We start from the raw sequence: 26,417 nt of genomic DNA on the forward strand, positions 1-26,417 counted from the left end.
TTCGTGTCCAGTTCTCGGAGTGCCTCTATGCACACCTGCCACCAAACATGCATCCTCTATGCAATAAATGCAACTGCCCTTCCCTGTAAGCAAGACTGGGGTTACGGAGGATTCACACGGCAGACACACAGCACGCGAGCACATACCCATCACAACCCTGGTGTGTGGAGCAGTGCACAGACTACACGTTCATGGGCGTCCAGCTACGTCGAAAAGGTATCCTGCACCTCTGCTGTTCTAGAGGAGAATGACACAGGCAGTACTGCCTTAACGCAGATAATGTTCCTGCAGTTTTCTGGCTTCCAAGTATGCCAGTAGAGACACTTCATTCTCAGTCCACTCTAGACATACCGGGCCTTGCTATCTCAAGCAGACTGGGAGACACTGAAGCAAGGAGCTCTACCTCAGGTGCCAGGTATTCAGGTGTCCCACAGAACGTCTTCATGGTAGCAGCGTCCGTGATTCCTTCTTTGCAGAGCCCGAAGTCCGTGATTTTGATGTGACCGTCTTTGTCTAGCATGAGGTTCTCCAACTGGAGAAAAAGAGACAGAAGAGAGAACAGGGGTTTAACAAAGAATCATAAATTCCATCTGAACTTTAATAATAAGACCAACCCACACCCCTCTCTGTCATAAAACATGGAATAACCCGTACCCCTCTCCTGCATACAACATGGAACAACCCAAACCCCTCTCCTACATAAAATATGGACCAACCCAAGCTCTTCTTATAAATAAAAACATTAAAGCACACAGACCAAAGGTGAAGCTCAAGAAGACTACACCTTTTTTTTTATTCTGGCTGCCTGTTCAGCATGCGTACAGTGCAGCCGAACAAAACAAGGCAGCTCAGAAGAGTTATGAATTATGATGTATCCACTGTACTAAAACTTAATATCGCCACATGGTCAAATACACGAGTGAATAAGCCAGTGGAAAAATAAATAAAGCATTCCCACTTATATTTTCCATCGCAAGATGGGAAAAAGAGCCTGGAAGCCATTTGCCCAGAAAAGGCCCTTTTAATTTTAATAGCGCAGCGTTTTTGGCGCTGCACAGCCGGGTTCAGTCCAAGGCTGCGAGCGAGACACTGCGGCATCTTTCACAGCCGCAAGAGTTTGATGTTTTCCAAAAACCTGTCCCCCCACCCCCTCCGCCCCCACTCCCCAAACTCTGCAGCTTTTAATTACATTTTCCAAATTCCAGCCCACACACGGAGGATAAAAAACACAGCACATCGATAGAGGGGAAGGGAAAAAAAATAAAAAACTTTACAAATATCTGATTACTTTCAGCAGCTGATTTTTTTTTTTTTTTCCTCGGATTACCTTGAGATCTCGGTACACAATCTTGGCGGAGTGCAGGTAGTCCAGAGCGGAGACGATCTCGGCTCCGTAGAAGCGCGTGCGATCCTCGGAGAACACCCGCTCTCTCGACAAATGGAAAAACAGCTGCCGGATAAACAGCGGGGACAGCGTTGCAATAATTACTGATTTATTGGGGGAAATTAACACAACACAAACTGCCTCCCAGCGCCATATTGAGATGATGGATGGCGCGGCTCTCCGAGGACGCCCGCTGAACCGCGACGGCAGCTGGCGCATCATCGCCCGCCGCTCCGGAGAGGGCCGGGAAGCGGCCGGTTAGATCAGCGCTTTAATCAATGGGCCCCGTCTCGTTCTCGGCATTCCTGCGCGCTCGCGGGGTAACGTGCTGTTGGGATGGCTTTCTGCACTCGTCTGGGTTCCTGTTAAAGAGCATTCCCCCTCTGTTAGGCCCCTGTCGGTTCTGGAGACACCCTGTCGGGTACCAAGCCCATATCCCTGCTCCAGTTCCTCGCATCCGCCTCAGCAAGGAAACATCTCCCTTTAAATTGGGGGAGTGTTCTGCATATGGGCTCCTGGGGAACTCAGAGACTGTTTGATAAACAAGTATGGGCCCGGCAGACAGGTGTGCGTTCGGAACGGCGCTGGTGGCACAGGTGAGGCTTTCTGGACCAGAATCGGCTGGACCGACAGAGAGAAGCAGGTGAGGATGAGACAAACTAAATTACTGAGTGGCTGTCTGCTCAGCCATTAAAAATGGCAGGGATTTGGATTTCACTTTGTAAATCCAAGTGTGTGTGTGTGCGCATATGTGTACACTCTTCTCTTTAGTGCAAGTTTTACTGCAGTGGAGAGATCAATGACCAACACAAGCACATGCCTCTTCAGAGAATCCATCTGAATGGGGGATTTGGGGGCAGTGAATTTCCTGACAGGATGCAAGCATCATCTTTACGTCGGCCTCCTCACCTCCCACCCTGACAGGGGCCCTAACAGGAGATCCCACAGCAGCCGGGTGTAGAGCATGTCTCACACTCACCCTCCGCCAGGCCGGAAGTCACGACTCACAAATAGAAACCGGTTTCATCCGTCTCGATCTAGCTCTCACACCCTGTGCCCTAACCAAAAGTATCTCTATTGCGTGCACAACTATCAGCGTTTCCATTGTGGCTCAGGTTCACTGTAACACAAATCCAGACTAAAAAAACTTTCACTACAGGCCAGTGTTTCTCCTGCTCTGCTCTGAGATGGAGAGAGATCAGGTCGCAGAGATCCAGCACTACTATGAAGCATCCACCTCTGGGGTCAGAGGGGTCACAGAGGGATCAGGCTACAGAATGGCTCTGTTCTCTCAGTGCTCCAGTGCTGCACTACTTATGACCCGCCAGCAGGGGCACTGTAGCTGCAGGTACATGCAGCTGTGTGTGTATGAAGACTGTGCAAGTCCCAGTCCTCACCGCTGTGCATGGCAGCTGGTGGGAGCGCTCCATGCTCTGCGCAACGTGTCATTAAAGTGCGATTCAGACACAGTTACAGAAATGGACTAAACTGCGCCTCCTCCTTTCCTAAAGCGGGGATCCACCCTGAGGAGCCCTTTTTATATTAAAAAAAAGCCTTGTGTGTTTTTTTTTTATATTACATAAATGATCTAGGTAAAATATACGCTGGTCCAGAGAAGCCACCCAAACATGCTTGAACTGAAAGTTCTACAAGCGCAAAGTGCGCTGGTACAATTCATTTTCATACTGACTAAATGTGTTCCGTGGTTTAGTGTTCTGTTAAACACGCTGGCTGACCGTTTAACCAGAGCAGCCTTTTGGGGAAAGGGGGGCCTTGCAGAAGAGGCCTGTTAGGGTAGCGGAAAGTCCGCTTCCTCCTGATCAGAGACAGCAGGGTGAGGCGTTGAGACAGGCAGATGCAGAGTGAAGCGGCGGAGCTCCTGAACATGTGGACAGGACGGCGCACTGACCCCGGGCCCTGACGTGGAGCAGTGGCAGGAGTCTAACGGCATGCATCGCAAGCATTACACCAACAGAATTAGGGGGCGGATCAGCGTCCGCGATGATGAATTAGTTGTTGTGCGGTTGACAACCTGAGTAATCGTCTGATTATAAACTCACAGAAGCATAAAATAGTTCAGAAAGGAAAAGAAGGGATTTTTTTTTCTTCTAACCACAGATTGTATTTATACGTTGATTTTAAAAGTGTCAGTACCTTCACTACCATAGTACCTTCAGCTGCTGATTAAAAAGCAGCGACTTCCTGAATCAGTGAGACATATGCTTTCATTGTATTAGTACTATTCTACTTATCCCATTCAAGAAAGAAAGGGCAGTTTGCAGTCACCGTAAGTAGGCGTTTGCGATTCAGAAGCAAGCCTTTGAAAATACCGTAAGTTCCCTCACCACAGGAGACATTGCAAAGTCATACCACATCACTTTAGCTGCACACCCCAAGGACAAAGCTCGCCAACCAACCTAGAACATTCCATTACAGTGGTTTAACTGTGGTCAGGTCCCTAGCAACACAGCAGTTTTTGCAGAAGATCCATACAGAGGCCTGATGCACAGAGAAGGCTGGAGAGACAGAGACAGCTTACCTCGCCTCCATTTACATACTCCATCACAAAGCACAGCCGGTCTTTCGTCTGGAAGGAGTACTTCAAAGACTGAAACCAGAGGAAGAGACTGATCATCAGACAAACAGCCACATCTCCAACATGAAGGCTCAGGTCTCCCTAACACGGACGCACACACATGCACGCACGCACGCACACATACACACACGCGCAGACACACACTCTCACAGATACTCACACATAACTGAAAAAACTCACTCACTCATAGACACATATACACACACACACAGACAAACTCACACAGAAGACAACATGTAAAAAACACAGACATACACATTCACACATACACACACAATCACATATACAAACACATAAACACACACTCACTCACACATACACATACATAGACACATACACACACACCTCTCATACACACTATTTCATGCTATTGCTGTGGACTGAAATAGGGTTCGAGAGAGACCCACCCAAAGAGAAGCAGCTTCCTCTGAGAACAGACGGAGCACAGAAACGCTGGAGCAGTTGCCTCAGTCTGCCTGAGAGCTCCAGTTTAGAACTTTGAAAGCCGGGGCTGGGGGAACGTCGTCTTTAATTGCGCCGCTTAATTGTTTTGCTAAACCTGGTGTGTGTGTTTTCCATCACACAACAGCATCTGGAGTGTCACTAAAATGACTTCTCTGTGGTGACTTCTCAACAGATGCAGAGCTACATTTGGGCTGCTAATTTATTACAGTTTATTCACTGTATTATAATTAGTCTCTGGGGGTACCGTGTACATATAATCAAAAGCTGCGGCGTGCGTGTAAGGGGCTGCCTTTCCCCGCAGGTTCCGGCAGATACTCACGGTTAGGAAAGGATGCCGTGTGTTTTTTAGTACTCTGCTTTCTGTGAGCGTGTGGGCCACTTCATCCTGAGAGAGAGAGAGAGAGAGAGAGAGAGAGAGAGAGAGAGGGGTGGGGGGTGGGGGGGGAGAGAAAGAGACAGACAGAGAGAGAGGAAGAGAGAGAGGGAGAGAGAGGGAGATAATGAAAGAGAGAGAGAGTAGGAGAGCAAGAGAGAGAGAGGGTGGGAGAGAGAGAGAGAAAGAGAGGTTAGGAAAGAGAGACAGAGAGAGAGAGAGAGAGAGACAGAAAGAGAGAGACAGAGGCATTCTGTGAATGAGTCTCCTTTTCACACACCGGTGTTATCCAGACACAATCGCAAACCTGTTCTGCACAGAGAATACCCAGGCCCAGTGCACACAACACCAGCACTGAACTACCCTGATCTGGTGGTACTGAGAAAGGTGTGCTTGCTCAGACTGCTGCACTGAAGTTGGTGCAATACAAAGATACTTAAAACATGACACATGGCTACAACACTTGCCTAGACATCCTCTATCTTTTATCTGTTTATGGCTTTTCAGTTTTTTGTTTTTTTTTTAAGTTATTTGACAATGGCCTTTCAATTCATTTTCTTTTTATGATCAACTCATGTATAAGATGCTGTGACACTGGACCAAAGAGCAAAACCTTTATATATAAGCTGCCCTCACTGGGGGTGGTAGCAGGATCTTACTTATCTTGGCAGTAATCACTTCTGTATTCAGTACCTACCTCTACGTACCTACCTAACGATCGCTTCTTTTACCAAAACCTACCTTTGCAATAATGACTTCTTTCTTCAGTATCTTCATTGCATAATATTTTCCGCTGGCCTTCTCCCTCACCAGAATTACTTTTCCAAAAGTGCCTTTTCCCAGTAGTTTTAAGTAGTCAAAGTCATTCATCGTCTGGAACGGACAGAGCAGCAAACGGTTGTCAATCAGAAATCTAGCACTGAGTAAGACTGCCACAGAGGGCGCTGTGTAACAAATCCCCACTGCAGTAGCCAGGCTCTGCCAGAGAGGGCGCTGTGTAACAACTCCCCACTGCAGTAGCCAGGCTCTGCCAGAGAGGGCGCTGTGTAACAACTCCCTGCTGCAGTACCCACACTCTGCCACAGGGGGCGCTGTATAATCACTCCCCACAGCAGTACCCACACTCTGCCACAGGGGGCGCTGTATAATCACTCCCCACTGCAGTACCCACACTCTGCCACAGGGGGCGCTGTATAATCACTCCCCACTGCAGTACCTAGGCCGTCCTCACCTTGCGCTTGTGGTGGCTGGTGGAGGTGTCCATCTCCTCCTCGCCGATGTTGTCGATCTGTGAAGTGGGACTGCACTGGATGCGCTCCTCCTCCTGTCTTTGGAGTTTATCAGCCACCATCTGAATGGCGTCCGTCCACTCGTCCCTGCGACCCCAGCACACGGCAGCATCAACACCAACACAGCCCCCGCTCAACCAGCGCACAGAGGGGCTTCTGATGTCTTTAAATTCGCAACGGTGCTCTCAGAAGAGGAGTGGCAAACAATTAAAAACTACTAAAAAACTATTTCAAAAAATGTACATAATGTATAGATAGGGTAGGGTGGCTTGAAGTCACTACAGTATTCTAATGGACATAAACACAACTACTGCTGGCATATAGCTATAATATCTAATTGACGCCTTAATTTTACTAATTTTAATTTGACTTTGCCAGTTAACTATGCACACTTAGCTAGTGAACATTATATAGTAAGATATATAGTATTATAATAACAGGAAAACATGAAAAACATGTGAAACATCTATGCGCCGGCAGTTCCAGGGTACCAGGGGCATCCTCACAACTGTCTCTGTTCAGAGAAATCTCTCATCAGCTGGGGCGGAGGATGTGGGAAGCAGCAGGGGGATGGAGGTGAATAAAGTGGATTACAAAAGGTAACTTTAAAGGTGAGTTCTGTCAGCAACTAAGGGTGGAGACACAGGAGGACACAGGTGGACATCAGGAAGTATTGGAGCAGAGAAGAGCAAGTATTAGATAGTATTATTTACTTAGAGAGCTATAAGTGCAGGGAATAGCTTGGCAGGATTTGTAGGGAAGCCGAGACTCCTGGTCAAGACCTCCTGTGCTCAAGACCAGGCTTGACACAGTTCTAGATACAGGCTAAATTACAGGCAGAATGACAAGGCTTGCTGTTCTCATCAATGAACCTCTCATTTTCATAAGAGGAGGTCAGTGATGTTGCCTTCATCTCTAAGGGCAGTGTCACCATTTAGGTGTGGGATTCATTTTGCAAGTTTGCCTTTCCCTTATGTTGGTTCCTCATGTGACCAGCAGAGGGCACTGCTTACTACATAACCACTTATCAATCATTCATGTCATTTAACTTGTGAAACATATCTTTCTGTTTTACAAGATGGAAGATACATAATTCATGTGGAAATGTCAAAAGGCTGTTATAATGAAGTTATCTGGGGAAAAAACATAGAGTCAAAGCTTAGAAACATGACACCATTACACAGTAGTAATGTAGGTTAAGCATCTGTGGTAATTGCAGAAATTACTACCATAATACACAAACATCCATCACAGTATTCCCTGTGCCTCACCTTTGTGCCCGCAGAGCCGAGTGTGAAAGGCAGATTGCATTTGCTTAGCAGATGCTCCTACACAGGGAGACTTGCACGTTTACGCTATCCATTTACACACCTGGACATTTACTGAGATGATTCAGGTTAAGCACCTCGCTCACGGGTACAACAGCAGATTCCCTGCCTGAGACCTGAATCAGTAACCTTGGGCTCCCAGCCCCGCTCCTTACCCCTGCGCCACGAGGCTGGGCATTTCCAAACGGGGCAAACCGGGTTCTGTCCCGTTTAAGCAGCTGAGCGCCACCGCGTGAGAACACACAGTTACTGTAAAGCTCTCTCAAGGTCAAACAGATAAAATGTAAAGTCTTTTTTTCTCCCTTTAAAGTATAATGAGCGTTTTCTGCTAATGAGAGATGATGGGCCGAGTGCCAAAGCTAGAGCGATCTCTCTGATTTTCTCTCTGCCTCTTTGTCTCTCCACCCTCTCTCCCTCTCTCTCTCCCTCTCTGTACGTGGGCCTGCCATTCCTGGAGACAGGCCAGATGGGCATGTGCTACTCCGATTATCAGATACTCAGGGCGTCAGCGCTGGCAGGGTGCTCCCCTGCCTCAGCGGGGGAAAACTCTGCGTCCTCTCCGAGGTCATTTCGAAACGAGGCTAGGCCCGCACCTAAAAAAACGGGGGCCCACTTAAGACCCCGGAGCCAGGCGGGGGCTTCTTCCTTCAACTCCTTCTTCCGTTTTTTTCCTTTCGCCGCTCGTTTTTTTTTTTCGAGAAGCAGCTGCGGTCACAACATCGCGCAAAGCGACTGTCTGCCTGCCAGCTCGCAGGCAGAAGACTCGTTCTCAGTTCTAATTCAATTATTTCAAGTCTAAGAGAGAAGGGCGCCTTCTATAAATACACACTTGGGCTGGTGAGGGAACAGCTGGATAATGTATGCCGCTGCTACTTGAAAGCTCACTTTGTAGCCCCCGTCACAGGCTATCGCTGTTAATCACCCTGTCTGTTGTGCATCCAGCGCTGCTCTTAAAATCATTTGCATTTTTGCGGAAAAAAAAATTAACAAACACCAAAAAAAAAAAAAAAAACTGAATGACAAGTAGAAGTTGAGTTCATCTTACAGCTTTCAGCTTTGCGGTGGAGGTGAGTTTGTGTGTAAGAATCAAACTGCCGTTGCAGCTCTGTGACACAGGTGTTCCCAGAGCATTTCGAAATGAATGTTAAAAAGAGCAGTTAGCTACATTTTTTATTAACTGTTCCATAAAACGTGAAACATACTAAAAAGGGGCACAGGGAGTGACACACCTGAGTCAGCAGTGTGCATATAACCTTCAGATATGGCACTCTGTCCTACCTGCGACGCTGCTTACCCCTGCAAAGCGGCTGTGAATGGCTTATTGACGCCAAATGGAGAGTACCCATAGTTCCTTGTTCGCTGCTGGGCTGCAGCTGGGGCAGGAAGAAGGAGGCACACTCTCCGCAGCATGTTTGTGGTCGTAACCAAGCACGGCCGCGTCGACCCAAACTGAGCAGACCCGCACCCACCTCTCCTCCGGTGTGTCCACATGGAAGGTCCTCTCGATCACCGTGGTCCACTGGAGGCATCGGATGATGAATGTGTTGGGCTTTGGTCTTTCTGTTTTCATCAGCTGGCATTCTGAGGTATGGACAGATCAAAAAGAGAGGAGGAGAGAGAGGGAGGAGGAGAGGAAGAGGAAGGGAAAGTGAGGAAGGGGAGAACGAGGGAGAGAGAGCAAAGGACAGACAGAGAGAAAGAGAGAAGTGTTCAGACTTCCAGACCTGTTCCTGTTTCCCAGGTGTTCTGGGTGTTGGTGTGAACGTCCTTTAAGCTTGCTGGAGTAGTCACCATCCTCTCTCCCTCCCTCAAGAAAAACACCACTTACGAATGGCTACTGGTGTAATTTTACCAAAATCTAAAGCCTGTGTAACCCAAGAAAGTCTGTGCTTTTATTTACATGATCCACTTCCTGAATTTTCATAAAACTGGACAAAAAAATGTCATTTTAGTTAAATTTAACTGCGCTGCATTTGCACTTGATAATTAATGTTACTGATTTTAGGGCATGCGTGATAGCTCAGACAATCAACACAGTGATGCAACTTCAAGTTTCAACGGAACTGGGATGACTGTAAATAAATGGTCATCTCAGTTCGCCTCCTAGTGGGTATTAGATGAAGATGCTGGAGAGAGTGAGGAGCTACGCCACACCTGAGGGCCTGAGATTCTGTGAGTTTACACACGGGAGGTGAAATCTGAGCAGAACAGAGACTGCACCTCTGTGGGGACCAGACTGAACGCTGCTCCTCACCGACATCTCAGAGCTAAAGATCGGTGCAAAAAAAAGACTAAACATTTGAGGCGAGCTGCAGTCAGAGACGGACTCCACTTGCGTTTCCACCAGTCTGTGCGGAGGAGAGAGGAAAGATGGCCACTTACAGTGGACTATGGATACAAGAGAGGCCATGACAGAGGAGGAATCTATTTGCACCAATCAGGAAGCCCTAACATCAGATGAGGAATCTATTCTCACCAATCGGAAAGCCATAACATCACAGGAGGAACCTATTTGCACCAATCAGAATGCCCCCACTCCAGAGGAGGAACATATTTGCACCAATCAGAAAGCCCTCGCATCGGAGAAGCACGGCAACAACTCGGTCCGTTCCGGCAGCTGGGTTCCCCTGTCGCAAAGCGCACCTGGACAATTACACAGCAAGGGAGCGCACTGCTGGTCTCCCGCGTGACACAGACACCTCCCAACACGCCAAAGCATGTATCAGCAACGACGTGCAGTTGACAGGCGAAACGCAAACACCGCCGCAGACACGCCAGGTCCTAATGAGGTCCCCTCGGCCGGCCAGATCGGCCCCGGCGAAGCGGAGAGGCGGCCTAAATATAGGCGGAGAGGTCAGCAGCTACACGGCCAAGGTCAGGGACGTACCTCCACCTGTGACATTAAAAAGAAACTTTCCATCTCACACCGAGCTCGAAGAGCAGCCCTGCAACACGAGGTCATTACGAAGTCTGCCTCATCGCCAGACATAACACAACACCTTTCGGAAAAGGGGGGAAAGAGAGAGAGAGAGAGAAAAAAGCACACACGGTGTTGTTTGCTTCACCACATCTGATCGCAGATGACAAGTTTAGCTTGAAGCTACAACTGGTAAGAAAAGCTAAGAAGCCAATTAAACAGCCCAGAAGCTGTCACTTCCAGTCCTCACAGACAGAATCATCTGTCTGACACACTTCTGACTAGTTCCACAACTTTAACTCTGACGAGCAGCTAAAAGAAAAAGACACCCAGGTACAGGAGATGCTTCCAAAGAGCATGTGGTTTACATGAGGTTATCAAAAGTGCTCAGCGTGCCAATTATTTTCATTTACCGACATGACTGCTTTTTACAGCACCGCTGGGAGCACGTGTAGGAGACACCCATGCTGTACATAGTAATTAGAGAGTGATTGACCTGTGTCTCTCGGTCTGTGAATATGAATTAACAACATAAGAACATGGGAATATGAGAATTTTAATGAGGAAAAATGGAAATTCAGGTCATCTTGGCTCGTCATTTTGCCTAGCCTAAGGTTCGCAAGCATGTCAACGTGCTTTAATGTTGAATGTAGTTTGAATGTCAAAGCTGTTTGACATTCAAACTACTCTATGTTCCTGCTGTCTATACAGCTGGTGATAAGCTGTTAGTGTACATACATTGTAAATGAGGCCTTTTTGCATTTGAATATATTTCCATGGCAGTGGCCTAAAAAGAACTCGTAATTTCTTCTTTTAGTTTTAAACGTGTTTATACGTTTAATCTAGACCAATACGATGTCACTTGCAACTTTTACTATTTCTCAGAATCTACATTATGATTGGCACTCAGCACACCACAACCAACTATTTCTGTATTTAGGGTGCTTCTAAATATAGCAAAATTTTACTGGCCAGTGCTTCCACCATGCAAATTCCAGTTTTGACTGGATTACCACATACTGCTGCGTGTTGCTTTGATGTTATATATAATGAAAATCAGTAAGATATGACATGAAAGATAATGTTCCAGAGACACCTGAATGAAATCCCTTCTTTCACATGCAGTGGAACATTGGCTTTTGAAAAATGAAATCAATGTGAAAACAGCGTATTCCTTTCACAAATCAACGTTATTACAACAGCGTGGCCGTATTGTAATTTCATCCATAACTGAACCTTTCGCAAATGCATTACACTTATTATTATATTTCCTGCATGTATAATGCTGACATTTTGATCATAATTCAGACAATATGAGATAAAACTAAAGCCCAGGGTTCACAAGCTACGACACCGGGAAGATAGAGGGGCACTCACTCAGGCCTATGTTCAGTATAGCTGGGCAGTTACATTAAATTATTGGCATTTAGAAGACAAAAATCATGTAAAAAGTTATGTTATGCAATTTGCTCTGGATAAGAGCATCTGTAATCTAAACAAAGGTGGTATAATGTTAATGCGCCCATGCAGGAATGTGAACACAGTGCACTGCCCCCGATGTGGAGGAGGATGTACTGCGACCGCAGCGTGGCACTCTCCCCAACACTGTGACATACGACATGGAGACGTGCCAGGAAGCCCCATATCGGCTTTAGCCTTGTTGCCAGGCCAGAAAAAGAGAAAAACATCACATATTAGCATGGACGGAACATGGATTAACAAATCAGATTAAAATAATAGTTGCTATGAGTTAAACTGCCCTAATGAATGATGCTACATGTGGAGACAGTGTCAGCTGTAGAGTTTTTTTATGTGTGTGTGTGTGTGTGTGTGTGCGCGTGTGTGTATGTGTGTGTGTGTGTATGTGTGTATGTATGTGTGCGTATGTGTGTGTGTGTGTGTGTGTATGTGTGTGTGTGCGCGCGTGTGTGTATATGTGTGTATGTATGTGTGCGTGTGTGTGTGTGTGTGTGTATGTGTATGTGTGTATGTGTGTGCGTATGTGTGTGTGTGTGTGTATGTGTGTGTGTGCGCGCGTGTGTGTATATGTGTGTATGTATGTGTGCGTGTGTGTGTGTGTGTGTGTGCAGTGATGATGCCAGGGTCTGGGTGTGAGGGGGGGGGGCGGGGGGGTGAGGCAGAGAAGGCGGTGACCCGCCCTGCTGTGCAAACTGAGAGTGATGAAGTCCCAAATGCCACCATCAGCTGGCCTCACAGAATCATAACACCAAGCATGATTACATTATACTTAAAAAATTAATTCAATAACTAATCATCACAAAATAATTATTCGCTCAAAACAAAACTACAATACTCAATTAGGCAATAGGCTGTTGTTTCTTTGGTGTTGTTGTTTGTTTTTTTTTCTTTTTTGCTTAACAAATTGAACCAAAAAATCCCAGATATGAAAATCATCACACATGGATACCCAGATATATGTTAAATATAAATATGTATCTATAGATACTGTGAAAACCTTACTATTCATTGCATAAATGAAATACCTGAGCCCTATGCCACCAACAGTAACACGAAAAAAGGCTGCTTGTATCAGTCCCAATTATAATAAATTCTCATACAGTGAAAAATATTTTTGGACACATATAAATATAAATGTTCTGTTGCAATAACATACAAAATAATTAATTGTCTCAAGAGTAATGGACATGTCACTCAACCAAAAAAAGGTTTTCTGAATTCTTCATGTGCAAATCCACAAAAACAGGTTGTATCATTGAATATTCAGGGCCCCCAATTGTGTTTTGACAAGATAATTATTCTCATTTTGAAAGCTGTATTTTTTATTTTTAATAATATAACATTAAAATGCTGCTTGGTAGAAGCATATCTTTTAATGTAGTGCAAGCCATACTGACACCATATTCAAAAAGTAATGAGGAGTAATCAAATCAAAGTAATGGTGCAATTCAGATAGTTAACTGGCTATACTGGGGGCTTAACTTACTTAGCTATGTCATCATAGAACTTATCCTGTTCTAAATTATTCTATTTTCACTTCAGAAAAGATTTGAATTTAACAGAGTAAATCTGAGTTATTGTCTAAACATACTGTATTACAGTGGCCTGCACCAACCTGCTCACTGCTCTATAACACACTAACATCATATCAACATCAGTTAGGAACTGGTCTAAAAAACCAAGTCAACATTGCTACCTCCATTTTACTTAATCTAAGTCATGGTGTTTCTGGCTTAAGGTTAAGCGATCCTGTGATTTTCATCTCAGGAACCACACCTACAGTATGTAATCAGGATTTTTTACTAGATGGACACTGACTGGACGCAGGGCGGGACTCACTTGCCACAGAAAAGTTATTGAGAGGATAAGGTAGATCTGCATCCTGCGGCTTCTCTTTGTAGCCGATGAAGGAGCCGTCCGTTTTCAGCAGGAAGTACCGCGGCCTCCAGTTCTTAATGTACTCTCCTGCAAAGAGAGGGAAGACATCTTTAATTTACATCATCTACCTCAGCCTGAAAGATTTAATTAGGAAGCAACATTCAATGGTTACTCATTAGTCTCAGCACCACAACACTCAGAGCAGAGGGAGCCCCACACTATACTGCAGAGTGTTTTGGCGTGCCGGCAAGCATGATCACATTAGCCTACGTTAGCCAGGTTCCTAGCTAGTTAGCATCAGTACTGCAGATATAGACTAGCTCGCCACAAACATAAGGCTAGCTTACATTAGTACTGCAGGAATGGAGGAGCTCAACATAAACATAAGGCTAGCTAATGTTAGCAATCCATGTACAGACTAGCTCTATGTAAAAAAATGGCTAGTTAACATTAGGACTCCACGTACAAAGCCCAGTACAAATGTCCGGTTAGCCATAATTGTCTAAGAACTGATAGTTGCTTGCTGCTTACAATCTCACAAAACCCATTTCACAGAAATGTAATTAATGATAACGGCAATTACTTTGTGAATTACCAAATTAATGTTCATGTGTTACTCCCCCACAGCCAGTATATATTCATCACTGAACCTTCCACAACAGAATAATCAGCACTAAGTTCATGATAGCCTGAATACCAGAGGTAAAAAGGTAGCTTAGCCTTAAGGATAATGTGCTGCTTCTGTAGTGTCCTGATGGTAATTTAATGAGGCCTGAGCAGGTATCTGCAGCCCGCTGGGAAGACCAGTCGCTCAGATAAGGGACAGCAGACCTAGTTTCTTCTTTGAGGTGGATAAACTGAGACAAGAATGAGGCTGCAACTTCTGAGAAAACAAATCTGCTTTTCTTCGCCGCCAGGACGCTTGCAGTCACGTTCGTTCGATTAATAACCATTTGCCAACTCGGAAACAGTTATTTTATGAATTATTGTTATTTTCTTGCTACAGTTTGATATCATGTTGCCTCCATAGCAAGAAACCACAATTTTTCAGGACGTAGTTGTAAGGAGGATGTAACGAAAACACAAAGAACCAAGAACACTAGATTTAGATCCACTAATAAAAACACAAACTTCCTGCAGCGAAAATGCACGAAACCAATCCGACATGGAGAGGGTGAGGCAGAAAGGCTACAGCTCAAATCACATGTACAAATATATATTTTTAGGCACGCATCAATGTACAGTATAGTCGGTGCACACACACGTGTGCATTCATTTTAGGCCTAAAAGACTGGAGAAAAACGAACTGAAAAATGCATGGGTGATTTTTGGAACGGTTCCCGTTCTGAGGCCCTCTGGCCATACCAGGGAGGCCTATTTCAGTCACACACAGGGCGGAGACATCCCGCACGTCAGCCCTGCAAAAACATGTTTATGATCTCTCATGTGAGTGTCAGCTGCCCCGCTCATCTGCCCTGGTCTGTGAGGCAGGTGTCTGGGGCGAAGGTCAGCCACAGAAACGCCAGCGCCTGCCGCATGCTGGACGCGGCCGGGGGGGGGGGGGGGGGGGGTGGGGGGGGGGGCGGGCTACGAGGACACGCCGACACCTTTAACCCTTGCAGGCCAAGGCACCAAAAAACAACATCTGCTAAGCAGCTGGTCAGCGCGCATTACCATGCGAAACTTCTGCCGCGCCAGACTGCTCTGTTTAATAACCAACAGCAGGATTACACGAGTGTCAACAACGCTGAGAGCGGCGGGCTGTGCCACATGTGAGAGGCTCAGGTCTGACAGACGAAAACGGATCCCCGGCATCCTCCCCCAGCCCCCCAAACTCCCCCTCCCACAGCATCTGCGCCCCCCCCCCTCACCACCCAACACCCTGCGCTTTCTTCTCCCACATTCACTCTGTGACGCTGTCTGTCACACTTCTGGTACATGGCGTTCCATCACCTGGTTTGGAGCGAGCACTCCGCACCCCGACCCATGAGGCATCACAAAGACAGTGAACCCAACTTTCATGCCCTCCACCCCACACCCCACACCCCCCCATGATGCTAATGGACCCTACAAAATTCTGCAGTAGCAGATGGTTTTGGGTCACGCACACACTTCAGGGTTCACATTGTCTTGTAAATTTTGACAGACAGCAAACTACAGTGATTAAGAGAAACATGCATGTCCTCCAATGAATGGCTGTTTAACGTGTAACAGAAAAAACAGAAACGTTTTAAAAACCTAAAATTGTGGTTAGTGATCATATTATGTGCTACTTTTGTTAAGCTAATGAGATCAACTTGAGTTGTCTCTCAAAATGATTTGCTAGACAGAATGTCATCTTTGGTCATGACTGGCACATGGATGCGTTCCGTCCTGGAGGGAGTGGGAGTTCAAACAGAAAAAAATAGAAGCTTACAGACTGATGGTTAGCACAGACTGTCTTTATGTGAATGGAAAAATATGGTTGATATGACTTTTTTATTTTTAACATAAATGAGACTTTTAATATGTTTTTAGTTATATTTGTCGTGCGCAGAAGTGCACAAGAAGAGCCTTTCAGATGAGGTGTCATTGGAGAACATCAAAGACACAGCAGGTGATTTCTGCACAAGCTCTGAACAAAAACACCCACGGTATGTTCAAAAAATAAACAAAGGAAATCACGGCGATTGTTGGGTCTTGAAGCACGTTCCTGAGTCTGTTCACGCAAAACGCAAGCTGCTGGCATTAACAAATTCAGCATTATTCCTCACAGCTAAGGCCTTAATACGCATCACAATATTCACTAGATCTAAATATGCTGTACGTTTCTGAGTGTCACCACCAACTCCTCTGAACTGTAACCCTGCTCAAGATCGACAGTTAAGCCACCAGTGGGCAGGAACGACTGTTAGGCAGAGGATAAGAGAAATAAGAGAAATAACCACCACTGTTCAGCGAAAGAGCAGTTGGCACTGCTTCTCCAGCTTGCCCACTTTGAGAGTATTTTCCTCATTCATCTGAAATTACAACCTGCCATAAAAAACAAGGCTGATACCACTGCAACATGTTATTTTACAGATGAGTTCTGGATCCAACCAGTCTGAACCAGTTCTGGGTACGGGGGTTTGCACTGGGAAGCAGGTGGTTCCAAGCAGACATGATCCTCTTGATCCTGGTCATGGTTTCAGGAATGTAGTGGGAAAGAGCTTTGATGCCAGGGTCATGTGACCAATCAGTGTCTGTGAGGTAAAAGGAACTGGATACCTGGCTAATTGGTATTAGAGCACCACCTAATCAATATCAAAACACCATTGGTTCAATATCACTGCGCCATCTATTCAATATCATGACACCACCTTATCGATGTACCAGCACTGTCTGATCGATATCATAGCACCGCCTAATCAATATCACAACATAGTCTAATTGATACTACAGCACTGCCTCATTGAGATCATAGCACCACCTAATCAGATAATTTATGTGACCCTCCCCAAAAACTGGAGCCACACCCACTTCGAGGAGCATGGGGTCACTTGCTTCACAGTAGTAGTGTACTGTCTAATCAATATCACAGCACCATCTGTTAAATATCACTGCGCCATCTATTCAAAATCATAACACCACCTAATAAACATAACACCACTGCCTGATCGATATCAAAACACTGCCTAATCAATAGCACAGCACCATCTGTTTTATATCGCAGCACCACATAATCAATACCACAGCACTGCCTCGTTGATATCACAGCACTGCCTCATCGATATCACAACATAGCCTAATCAATTTCATAGCACCACTCTATCAGATATCTCCTGTGACCCCTCCCCCCCCCCCACCACCCCACCACCACCACCACCACCACCAATAAACTGAAGCCACACCCACTCAGAGGAGGACAGGGGGTCGCAAACACCTGTCTCACAGCTCACCACAGAGCACAGCCTGCAGGGAACCTGCCAGTGACATGTGGGGACAGGTGGCGGCCATGTTTGCACCCACACTGGTAGGGCAGAAAGGACACAGCTGCCGGGCTGGCACGACCACTGCTGACCAGAGCTGCATTTACCACTGGGTCCTGAGCCATCGCCTCAGAGGTCACCTGACTCATCCTGACCACAGATCACCTGTCGGATTTGTTCCCCGTTACCTATACATTACATTACATTACATTATTGTCATATAGCAGACACTCTTATCTACAATGTTATCCATTTATACAGCTGGACATTTACTGAGGCAATTGTGGGTTAAGTACCTTGCCCAAGGGTACAGCAGCAGTGCCCCAGTGGGGAATCAAACTGGCAAGTCCTGCTCCTTAACCACTATGTGACACTGCCATCACCTGTTACCAACCGCACATAACACACAGGCTATGAGAGCCATTCTCATCTCCACATCATACTCCCTGAAACGAGGCTTCATTTACTTCATTTAATTAGCCGCAGACACGGTCTTCTAAACCAAGCCTGAAGAAGCTGATGCACCGAAAATAAGGGAAACCAACCTGATCATATTGCTCTTGCTTCTCCTCATGGTTTAATGCACTGTACAGAGAAGGCACTCAGGAAGTAATACTGTTATGTAATACAATGATCATAAGGCATCTGCGTCTACTCAAGGAGTATTAAAGCATCTACGTTTGTTCATCTGATAGACAGGACATGACATTATTCAGCAAGCAGGTGCACCAGTCAAATCATAACCCAGGTCCAACTTCCCTGCTAAGACCAGTTACCGCCTGATTTCTCTGTAAATGCCAGCTGCCTAACAGATCAGTCTCTCTGGAAATTCAGTATTGGGCAGTTTTGCTCCGCTTGTTCTACTTTTCATTGAAACTGACAACCTGGAGCGTTCAGTGAAGAAATCGGTTAAGAAAAACGGGTGAACATTTTCCATCGTACAAGATTCCGTTTAAAAAATTCGAACAATTACCGATCCCATAACCACCACTCATACCGCTGTGACAGCTCTGGAAAAAAAAAAATTTGATTTTTTTTTTTTGATGGAAAATAAACAACATGTTCTATTTGTAACAGCCACTTAAAGCATAATGACACCAGCTTTTCTTAATTAACACATCAGAGGAAAACACCTGCTCATGTTAATTTCGAGGAGACGGAGGTCTTGGGCGGCTCGGCTCGGAGGGCCCGCAGATCCGTGGGTAGCAGCAAGCAGCTGAGAGCGGGGGGGGGGGGTGAGGTGGGGGGGCTTAGAGGGGCGCGCCGCCGGGGGGACGGGATCCGCCGACACAGTAACGAGGTGTCGGCGGCTCGCAGCCTGTCACAGGAACCCAATCTAACACCTCGTTAAAAGCACTAATAAAAAAAAAATTTAAAAAAGATGTACGTATGCATGAATTCATTAGCGGGCGAGGGGAGGGAGGAGGAGTGAGAAAGCTGCTTGCGTGTGATGGTATTTATCAGGAAGGAGAGGGCGGGAGGGAGCTAGAAACCTGTCACCGCTGCCGGTGTGTGTGTGGTCATGCACTCACACACCTGCGCAGAGGGTTTACCTGCACTCAAGGGGACAGGCCAGACATCTCCAACCGTGTCAAAACCACAACCTTACAGTTTGTTTCCTGGGCTCAATATAGTATGCTTGGTTGAGGCACTTCCACTTTACTCCGGTCTATGCTGGGTCCAAACAAAGAGGCTGGGGGTCGGTAGTGTAGCATAGTGGTTAAGGAACAGGACTCATAACCAAAAGGTTGCCAGTTCAATTCCCCACAGGGGCACTGCTGCTGGGGGTACCCCCGAGCAAGGTATCTAACCTAGAATTGCTAGAGTTCCTAGAATTCCTAGAATGGATAACAGTGTGAAAACCTGTAACTGATGTAAGTCGGTCTGGAAAAGAACGTCTCCTAAATGCCAATAACATAACGTAATGTAATGGATTTGGTCTGAATAAAGCGACACCAGTAATGTCTCAGACTGAACACTGACCCAGACTGCACGACTCTGGTACTGAGGGGTAGACAAAGACGGAACAGAAAGTGAGACGCAAATTCATTCACGTGTCAATAAAGTTTTCACACTGCGGCCTTCTGAAGATGACATCACCACCTCTCATTCCAAACCGCACAGACCTGGGGCAGCTCCTCCGCTAATGAGCGGATGCACACAGCCTTCATTACAAGCCAGAATAAAAGACGGGTCCAGGCTACTGGTACATCACACTGAAAAGGGACGCTCGTTGCTCTTGCCAGCTGATTTCATGTGGAACCCCCATCTGAAATGATCAGCACGCCCCTGCGTTTTACATTAACTCTCACAGCTAGCTGCATTCTACGCCGACGCGGCAGCCAAGCGACCCAGCGCCGAGCCCAGCCGAGCCCAGCTTCTGCCTCCGAGATCCACGCGCGTCTGTGCAACCCGGAGCACAAACCAGCTTTCTGGTCCATGGCCCACGGAATCAGGATACAGCAGCACTGCTCCAAATGCACAATTAAAATAACATACTGTGTGCCATGCAATTACAAGGCCAGATTAATTGTTCATTTGTCTGTGGTCTGAGATAGAGGCGCGAGGGTGGGGGTGGGGGGGTTAGGAGGGTACGGGGGAGGATTGGACAGGGTTCCTCCTTTCGGGGCCAACGCTCGTTCAAGGCCAGCGTTCTTAAAACTTCACCCCCTTTCTCCGTGCGCCGAAAACCTCCAATGCGGTCTCCAAGGTAGCTGCTTGCTTACACCCCGTCTCACATTTTGTGTGATCAGGTTTTCGAGCTGAGGAGGGGGGGGGGGGGGGGGAAGAAAAATGCAGCAGCCATTTGTTAATCAGCCCAAAGAGGGATTTAATGTAATGCTTTGGCGGGGGCCGGCCTGATTTGCAGATGGCTTAAAGACGGGCATGTGACGGCCGCCCTGGGACTCTGTGCCTCCGCGTTCCAGCACATGGGGCGCTCCAAACCCCACCAGCCTGCCTGGGTGCCACCAGAGGCCGCTGCTCACCCCCCCCTCAGAGACATGTGGAGGGGGGGGGGGGGGGGGGGGGAGTGGTGCCCGGCCCGGGTGGGTAGAGGGGGCGAGCTGGCCGCCCCCAGAACCCGCTGCACAGCGCTTCCTGTTGCGGCTGGATATCTGGCAGGGCCCGCTCTCTGGCACAGGCCGCCCGGCAGCGCGGAGGCTGTCCGTCTCTCCACCGCGAGAGTGGCTGGGGTTTCATCTGCTGTCGCCGCGTAGCCACGGAGGAGGGGCCAGAGCTCCCCATCACACACCTGACACACCGTCTCCAGCATCCAGCACATTTCCACATTTCCAGCTCACCTGCTGCCTCTTTACAGTCTGCACTCTGTTTAACGCATCCTGTTCGTTTCAGCAGCCCTATCTGCATTTCTTGTTGCTTGTTATTTTGTTTCATAGCATTCAATTTTTTCAGTAAAGTACCATGAAAAAAATGCTGAGTTTATGGATGCAAAATGTTCATATTTCAGATGCAAGTATTAAAATGAATTCCCATCATTCTTATTATTTTCTGGGCTCCGTTACTTTGTTGAGGTTGACTTGATCCACATACAGTAAAAATGGGTTTTCCTCAATTCAGAAACACCAGAATAAAGAAATTTTACTACACAGCCAGAAAGGGCAGAATTCCCTACACACACAAGGTGTTTTCGCAAATTGGAGTACAACATACACACCTAATTATTAAGTGGAGAGAAATCCCTGCCCAGTGCTGTTTAACAGTGATAGTTGTCAGGACACTGGCAACCGAATTAAATGTTTTAACAGGAATATTTCCACAGCTAACCTGATGGCACTGAGTGAGGCAAAGCTCTGCAGATCTACAGCATTTCAGCCCGAATCGCCCGCAGAGCCCCGAGGCCTGAGCCCTTTAAGGAGACGAGGGCCGCGTGATCGGCAGGGACGCGCAGAAATCATAAGGAGAAGGCGCAGAGCGCACGCCGCGTCTCCTTCGGCCCTTCCGGTCCGCGGGTAGGCAAAACAGTGGCTAAACACGGCCACGTCACGCAGCAGGCCGTACCAGGGTCACCACAGGAGGGTACAAATGAGAGACACAAACTGGATGAGAAAGCACTGTCACTGATCCCAATCGCCCCTGATGTTATTACCTGGTCAGCTTCCATGTGTTTTGGGGGGGGGGAGATTAACATCAGTGCCAGACAGGTCGTGATTAGCGCTGGATTAAAAGCATTTAGCATCACTCTGTACGGGACACACTAGCTACCTGTTCACCACCTACACGGATGTCTATTCAGAAAAAACAAATACGCAGTCCGTATGTAGAAATGGATGTCTAACTCGCATGGCAACAGCATAAACTGCCCCTGCAAAGAGGAGCCACTGAAAAGCCTCTCACAGGAGTGATGTCCTCTGTGAGAACAGCGTGCTTTGTCCTGAAGTCCCACTGAAAGCTCTCCATGGAGCTGACGTCTCTCTGAGGACTTTCGGGACGGATCTGTCCTAGATGTTCAATCTTGATTGCGTCAGCTGTGTCCTCCCGTAACCCCACCTCCTCCTCTCTCCTCCGAGTCCCACTGGCAGGCTTGTGGAACATTTGGGCATGGCCTGTGGGCGTGTGCCCGAGTAGGCCCTTTGGCCCCCATTCCTGAGCCAAGGGGTAACCTCTCCCACCTCCCAAATGCTGTCTGTGACCCCCGGCATCATTAGTGTGGATGCAGGTAAACTACCAGTGCAGTAAAGCTACGGCAGTCTCCAGCCCTGTGTGTGTGTGTGTGTGTGTGTGTGTGTGTGTGTGTGTGTGTGTGTGTGTGTGTTGTGTGTGGGGTGTGTACGGAGTGTGTGTGTATGGTGTGTATGTGTGTGTGTGTGTATGGTGTGTGTGTGTATGGTGTGTATGGTGTGTGTGTATGGTGTGTGTGTGTGTGTGTGCGTGCGCTCGCCTGGGAGCTTCACCCAGTAATGAGTGAGAGGGGAGAGAGCAGAGAATGTGCAGCCGCTCAGGGCTCCCCTGGGGCCGCTTCAGCTGCCGGCTGTTTTCACACAGAAAGCAGAGCTGTTTCCATCACAGGCTCTCCGGCCCTCGATCTGCACACATCTCACACACCTACAAACACATACACCCACACCCACATACATACATACACATCACACAAACACATCACACACTTACACACACACCCCCTCTCACACACATCACATCCCCACACCCACACCCACACCCACACTCGCACTCACACCCACACCCTAACCCGTCACACAGCATGAACTCTGCTGAAAGAATGGATCTGAGCTGTGTGTCCTGCAGCTCTCTACCTGTAACGGCGTACAGAGAGCAGCGTGTGGCCATGGTGACGGGGGTGTGTGTGTGGGGGGGGAGGCCCCAGGGCAGACCGAGTGGGCTTGCTGGGGCACAGGTCCCAGGAGGCCGTGGGAGATTTCAGCGCCAGCTGCACACAGCCTGGCCTCCTGGTGTTTCTCCACAGCCCAGCTGGTATACACACACACATATGCGCACACGTGCCCGCTTACACACACACACACACGCACAAACACACACACACACACACACACGCACAAACACACACATACACACACACACATATGCGCACACGTGCCCGCTTACACACACACACACACACACACACACACACACACACACACACACGTACACACACAAACACACACGTACACACACACAATCACACTGACACACACATACACACACACTGCATACATACATACATGTAAAAATACAAACATACTCACATGCTTGCGCGTGCACACACACGCACAAACACACACAACACAAAAACACACACCCAGGCGTGCATTTCTATTTTCACTAGTTTGCTCAGAGAACAGTGCTTTGTACAAGTACCATTTTCAATATCAAAGCATGTCATACATTTTTCACAGTGCTGAGTTATTTAAAATATTTCAGACATTACCCTCCTTGATAAGTAAGATCAAATGTTTTTACCGTAATCCTTAGCTCTGACTGTTTCTAATTCAGTGGCCCACAGCAGCCTGTGACTGGTCTCACTCTCTCCCGCTTGCATTACCCTGGGTGCTCACTAGATGGCGATGGCTCCCTGATCCAGGTACTGTCTCCAGTGCAGGCCCAGAGCAACAGAAAAGCAGCCACCAGGAGACGGCACTCCCCCCCCCGCCTTGCTCCCGCTTAGCCTCCACTTCACCCCCGCTTTGCCAACGCACAAAAAAAAAGGGGGGGGGGGCTCAGAGATCTCCCCCAAACAGTGCAGGTGGCAAACTCCCCCCCCCTTCCACAGATCCAGCTAAGGAACAAACCAGGCTCTAATCCTGGCCTGAATTAGGGACCCGTAATTGTAATCCTGGGCCAAGCCCAGCACCTCCTCCACCGTGACCCTAGGAAGCCAGGTCGGTCAGTAGGTCATGTGACCTAACTCTGGGAGCCGAGACACAGCAATCCCACGGGACAGGGGCAGACTAAACATGGCGGACAGAGGCAAGCTGAGGGCCACTCGGACTGACGGGGGTGACTTCTGTTCTGCTCTGGGCTCCCAGGTCACGCACCTCTGCCAGGCTCCCCTCCCACTACAGGAAGCAAAGGGGCGGAGCCAAACCGCGTCTGTCATACGCAGAAGCGCCACAGACACCCTGTGAATGGACGGGATAATCAGCTCAGTACCGCCCCTGCTCCTGCTGTAGCATTCAGCGTCCTGATCTACCGGCTCGATAAGAACGTTCTTTAAGTGGCCTGGTCCGAAAGGGATGATCCGCGGCCAGCGGAGCAACACAGGCCGCTCCGCAACCTCAGAGACGAGGGAGAGGAGGGAGCGGAGGGGACAGGGGGACCGCAGGAGGCGGCGTGTGGCAGAGCTCAGTGTCGGTCAGAGCACAGGCTGACGAGAGAGCACCGGTCCCCCTACCATACGAGTGCAGCGTCTCTGTCGGCCACAGCGGAACTGGAACACAGGTACAGCACATCACACGTGCAGGTGTGAGTGGCTCACCCACTGATCGCCCTACCTGCTGCGGGAAACATTCAGACACTCACTGGACTTTAATGCTGACAGAGTGTGCCTGATACTGTATTAAGCAAATAAACTTGGCTACAATCATGTGAAGGCAAACTGAGGATGAACAAAAAAGTATTATAAATATACACATATTATATGATGTGTGTAGAAACAGCATTTATTTGTCTGTGTGTATGTGTGTGTGTGTGTGTGTGTGTGTGTGTGTGATTCTGTGAATGAGTGTGTATTAGCCCTCAGCAAAACTAAACAGGTTTCAGGCCCAGTACAGAGACCACAAGATTAACTGACAACAGCCAGAAGAGCTTGCTGGGAGGAGAGTGGGCGGGGTCTGCAGCGAGACTGGGCGGAGTCCGGAATTTTCCCCAGTGGTGAACAGGTGCAGAGCTTTGGGGTCTGAGGGCGCTCAGGCAGCGCGCGGCTGTGAATGGCTGTTGTTGCAGAGAGGATGGAAGCTCATTACTCATTCAGCATCGCGGAGAGCAGGGAGGCAGCTGGGCTGGGGACACAATGGGGACCCCCCACTGCCCGTCCCGCACCCCACCACTGCGCCCTTTGTGCTCTGTCCCGAACATCACCCCCTCCCCCCAACCCCATACCTCACAGCAAAGCAGAGAGTAAACAAGGACTACGTGCCCCATCACCCCCCCCACCCCCTACAGCACAGAATAAACAAGGACTAACTGCCCCATCAACCCCCCCCCACAGCACAGAATAAACAAGGACTAACTGCCCCATAACCCCCACAGCACAGAATAAACAAGCACTAACTGCCCCATCACCCCCCCACAGCACAGAATAAACAAGGACTAACTGCCCCATTATCCCCCCCCCCACCCCCACAGCACAGAATAAACAAGGACTAACTGCCCCATCACCCCCCCACAGCACAGAATAAACAAGCACTAACTGCCCCATAACCCACACAGCACAGAATAAACAAGCACTAACTGCCCCATAACCCACACAGCACAGAATAAACAAGGACTAACTGCCCCATAACCCACACAGCACAGAATAAACAAGCACTAACTGCCCCATTATCCCCCCCCGACCCCAGCAGCTCCCAGCCTGCCTGTTCACACACGGCCTCTGAGAGCGGCCAATAAGCACCAGACAGCGATGGCCCTTCAGCTCACAAACTGCTGTCCGCAGTGGAGCTGGTGTTTTTGATGTAGTGCGCGCCTCATTCTCCAGCGCGGGGAGGGCTTCAGTGGACGTGGGAGGGCCAGGGGCAGAGACACAGAGAGACAGATTCTCCATCTTCAGCCGGGGTCCGCTCCTGCGCTCATCTCCGAGCGACCTCCTCAACCGCGGGCCGCGTTTCGCTCAAAGCCTGAGTGAGGCAGGCGCGCTTAAATGTGCTCATAATTAACATCCTGTGAAGGCCAGTCAATCTCCCGTCAACTCATGCTAAATATAGCAAAGGACGGAACAGCCGAAATGACTATCTGAGATGCAACAGAAACAAAGCCGCAGATAACAGTGCGATTGCTTTTCCCTTAATTACGCCTGACGAGCCCAGAGGACTCGTTTCAGAGGAGAAACCCGGGGAAGTCGAACGACGCCCTCGTCCCTGACGCCGCGGAAAAAGCGCGCCGTTTAATTAACGAGCTCTGATGAAAAACAGCGCGGTGTTGCAGTTACTGCTGAAGCGGTGCGGAAGACCTCTGCCTGGGACCTGCACTTAGCGAGGGAATCAAACGGGAGGCAAACTCCATGATAAATCACCTGGGCCATCAATTAAACCTCGCCATCGCTTTTTATTGGCCGCCATTAATA

The 26,417-nt window shown here is 48.2% G+C and overlaps 1 protein-coding gene across 1 annotated transcript in view; it reads right to left on the reverse strand.

The window, feature by feature from the left end:
* Positions 1–26,417, reverse strand: part of akt3a (v-akt murine thymoma viral oncogene homolog 3a) — an 89,688-nt gene that overhangs the window by 7,518 nt on the left and 55,753 nt on the right. The window contains exons 3-10 of the mRNA XM_036546478.1: positions 13,671–13,796; positions 8,905–9,016; positions 6,050–6,194; positions 5,560–5,691; positions 4,765–4,830; positions 3,924–3,992; positions 1,328–1,450; positions 404–532 (exon numbers count right to left, since the gene is read on the reverse strand). Of these exons, the coding sequence (XP_036402371.1) occupies positions 404–532; positions 1,328–1,450; positions 3,924–3,992; positions 4,765–4,830; positions 5,560–5,691; positions 6,050–6,194; positions 8,905–9,016; positions 13,671–13,796 (902 nt within the window). The remainder of the gene's footprint in view (positions 1–403; positions 533–1,327; positions 1,451–3,923; positions 3,993–4,764; positions 4,831–5,559; positions 5,692–6,049; positions 6,195–8,904; positions 9,017–13,670; positions 13,797–26,417) is intronic.

The sequence above is a fragment of the Megalops cyprinoides genome, chromosome 15 (assembly GCF_013368585.1).
Source record: "Megalops cyprinoides isolate fMegCyp1 chromosome 15, fMegCyp1.pri, whole genome shotgun sequence".
Lineage (NCBI taxonomy): Eukaryota > Metazoa > Chordata > Actinopteri > Elopiformes > Megalopidae > Megalops > Megalops cyprinoides.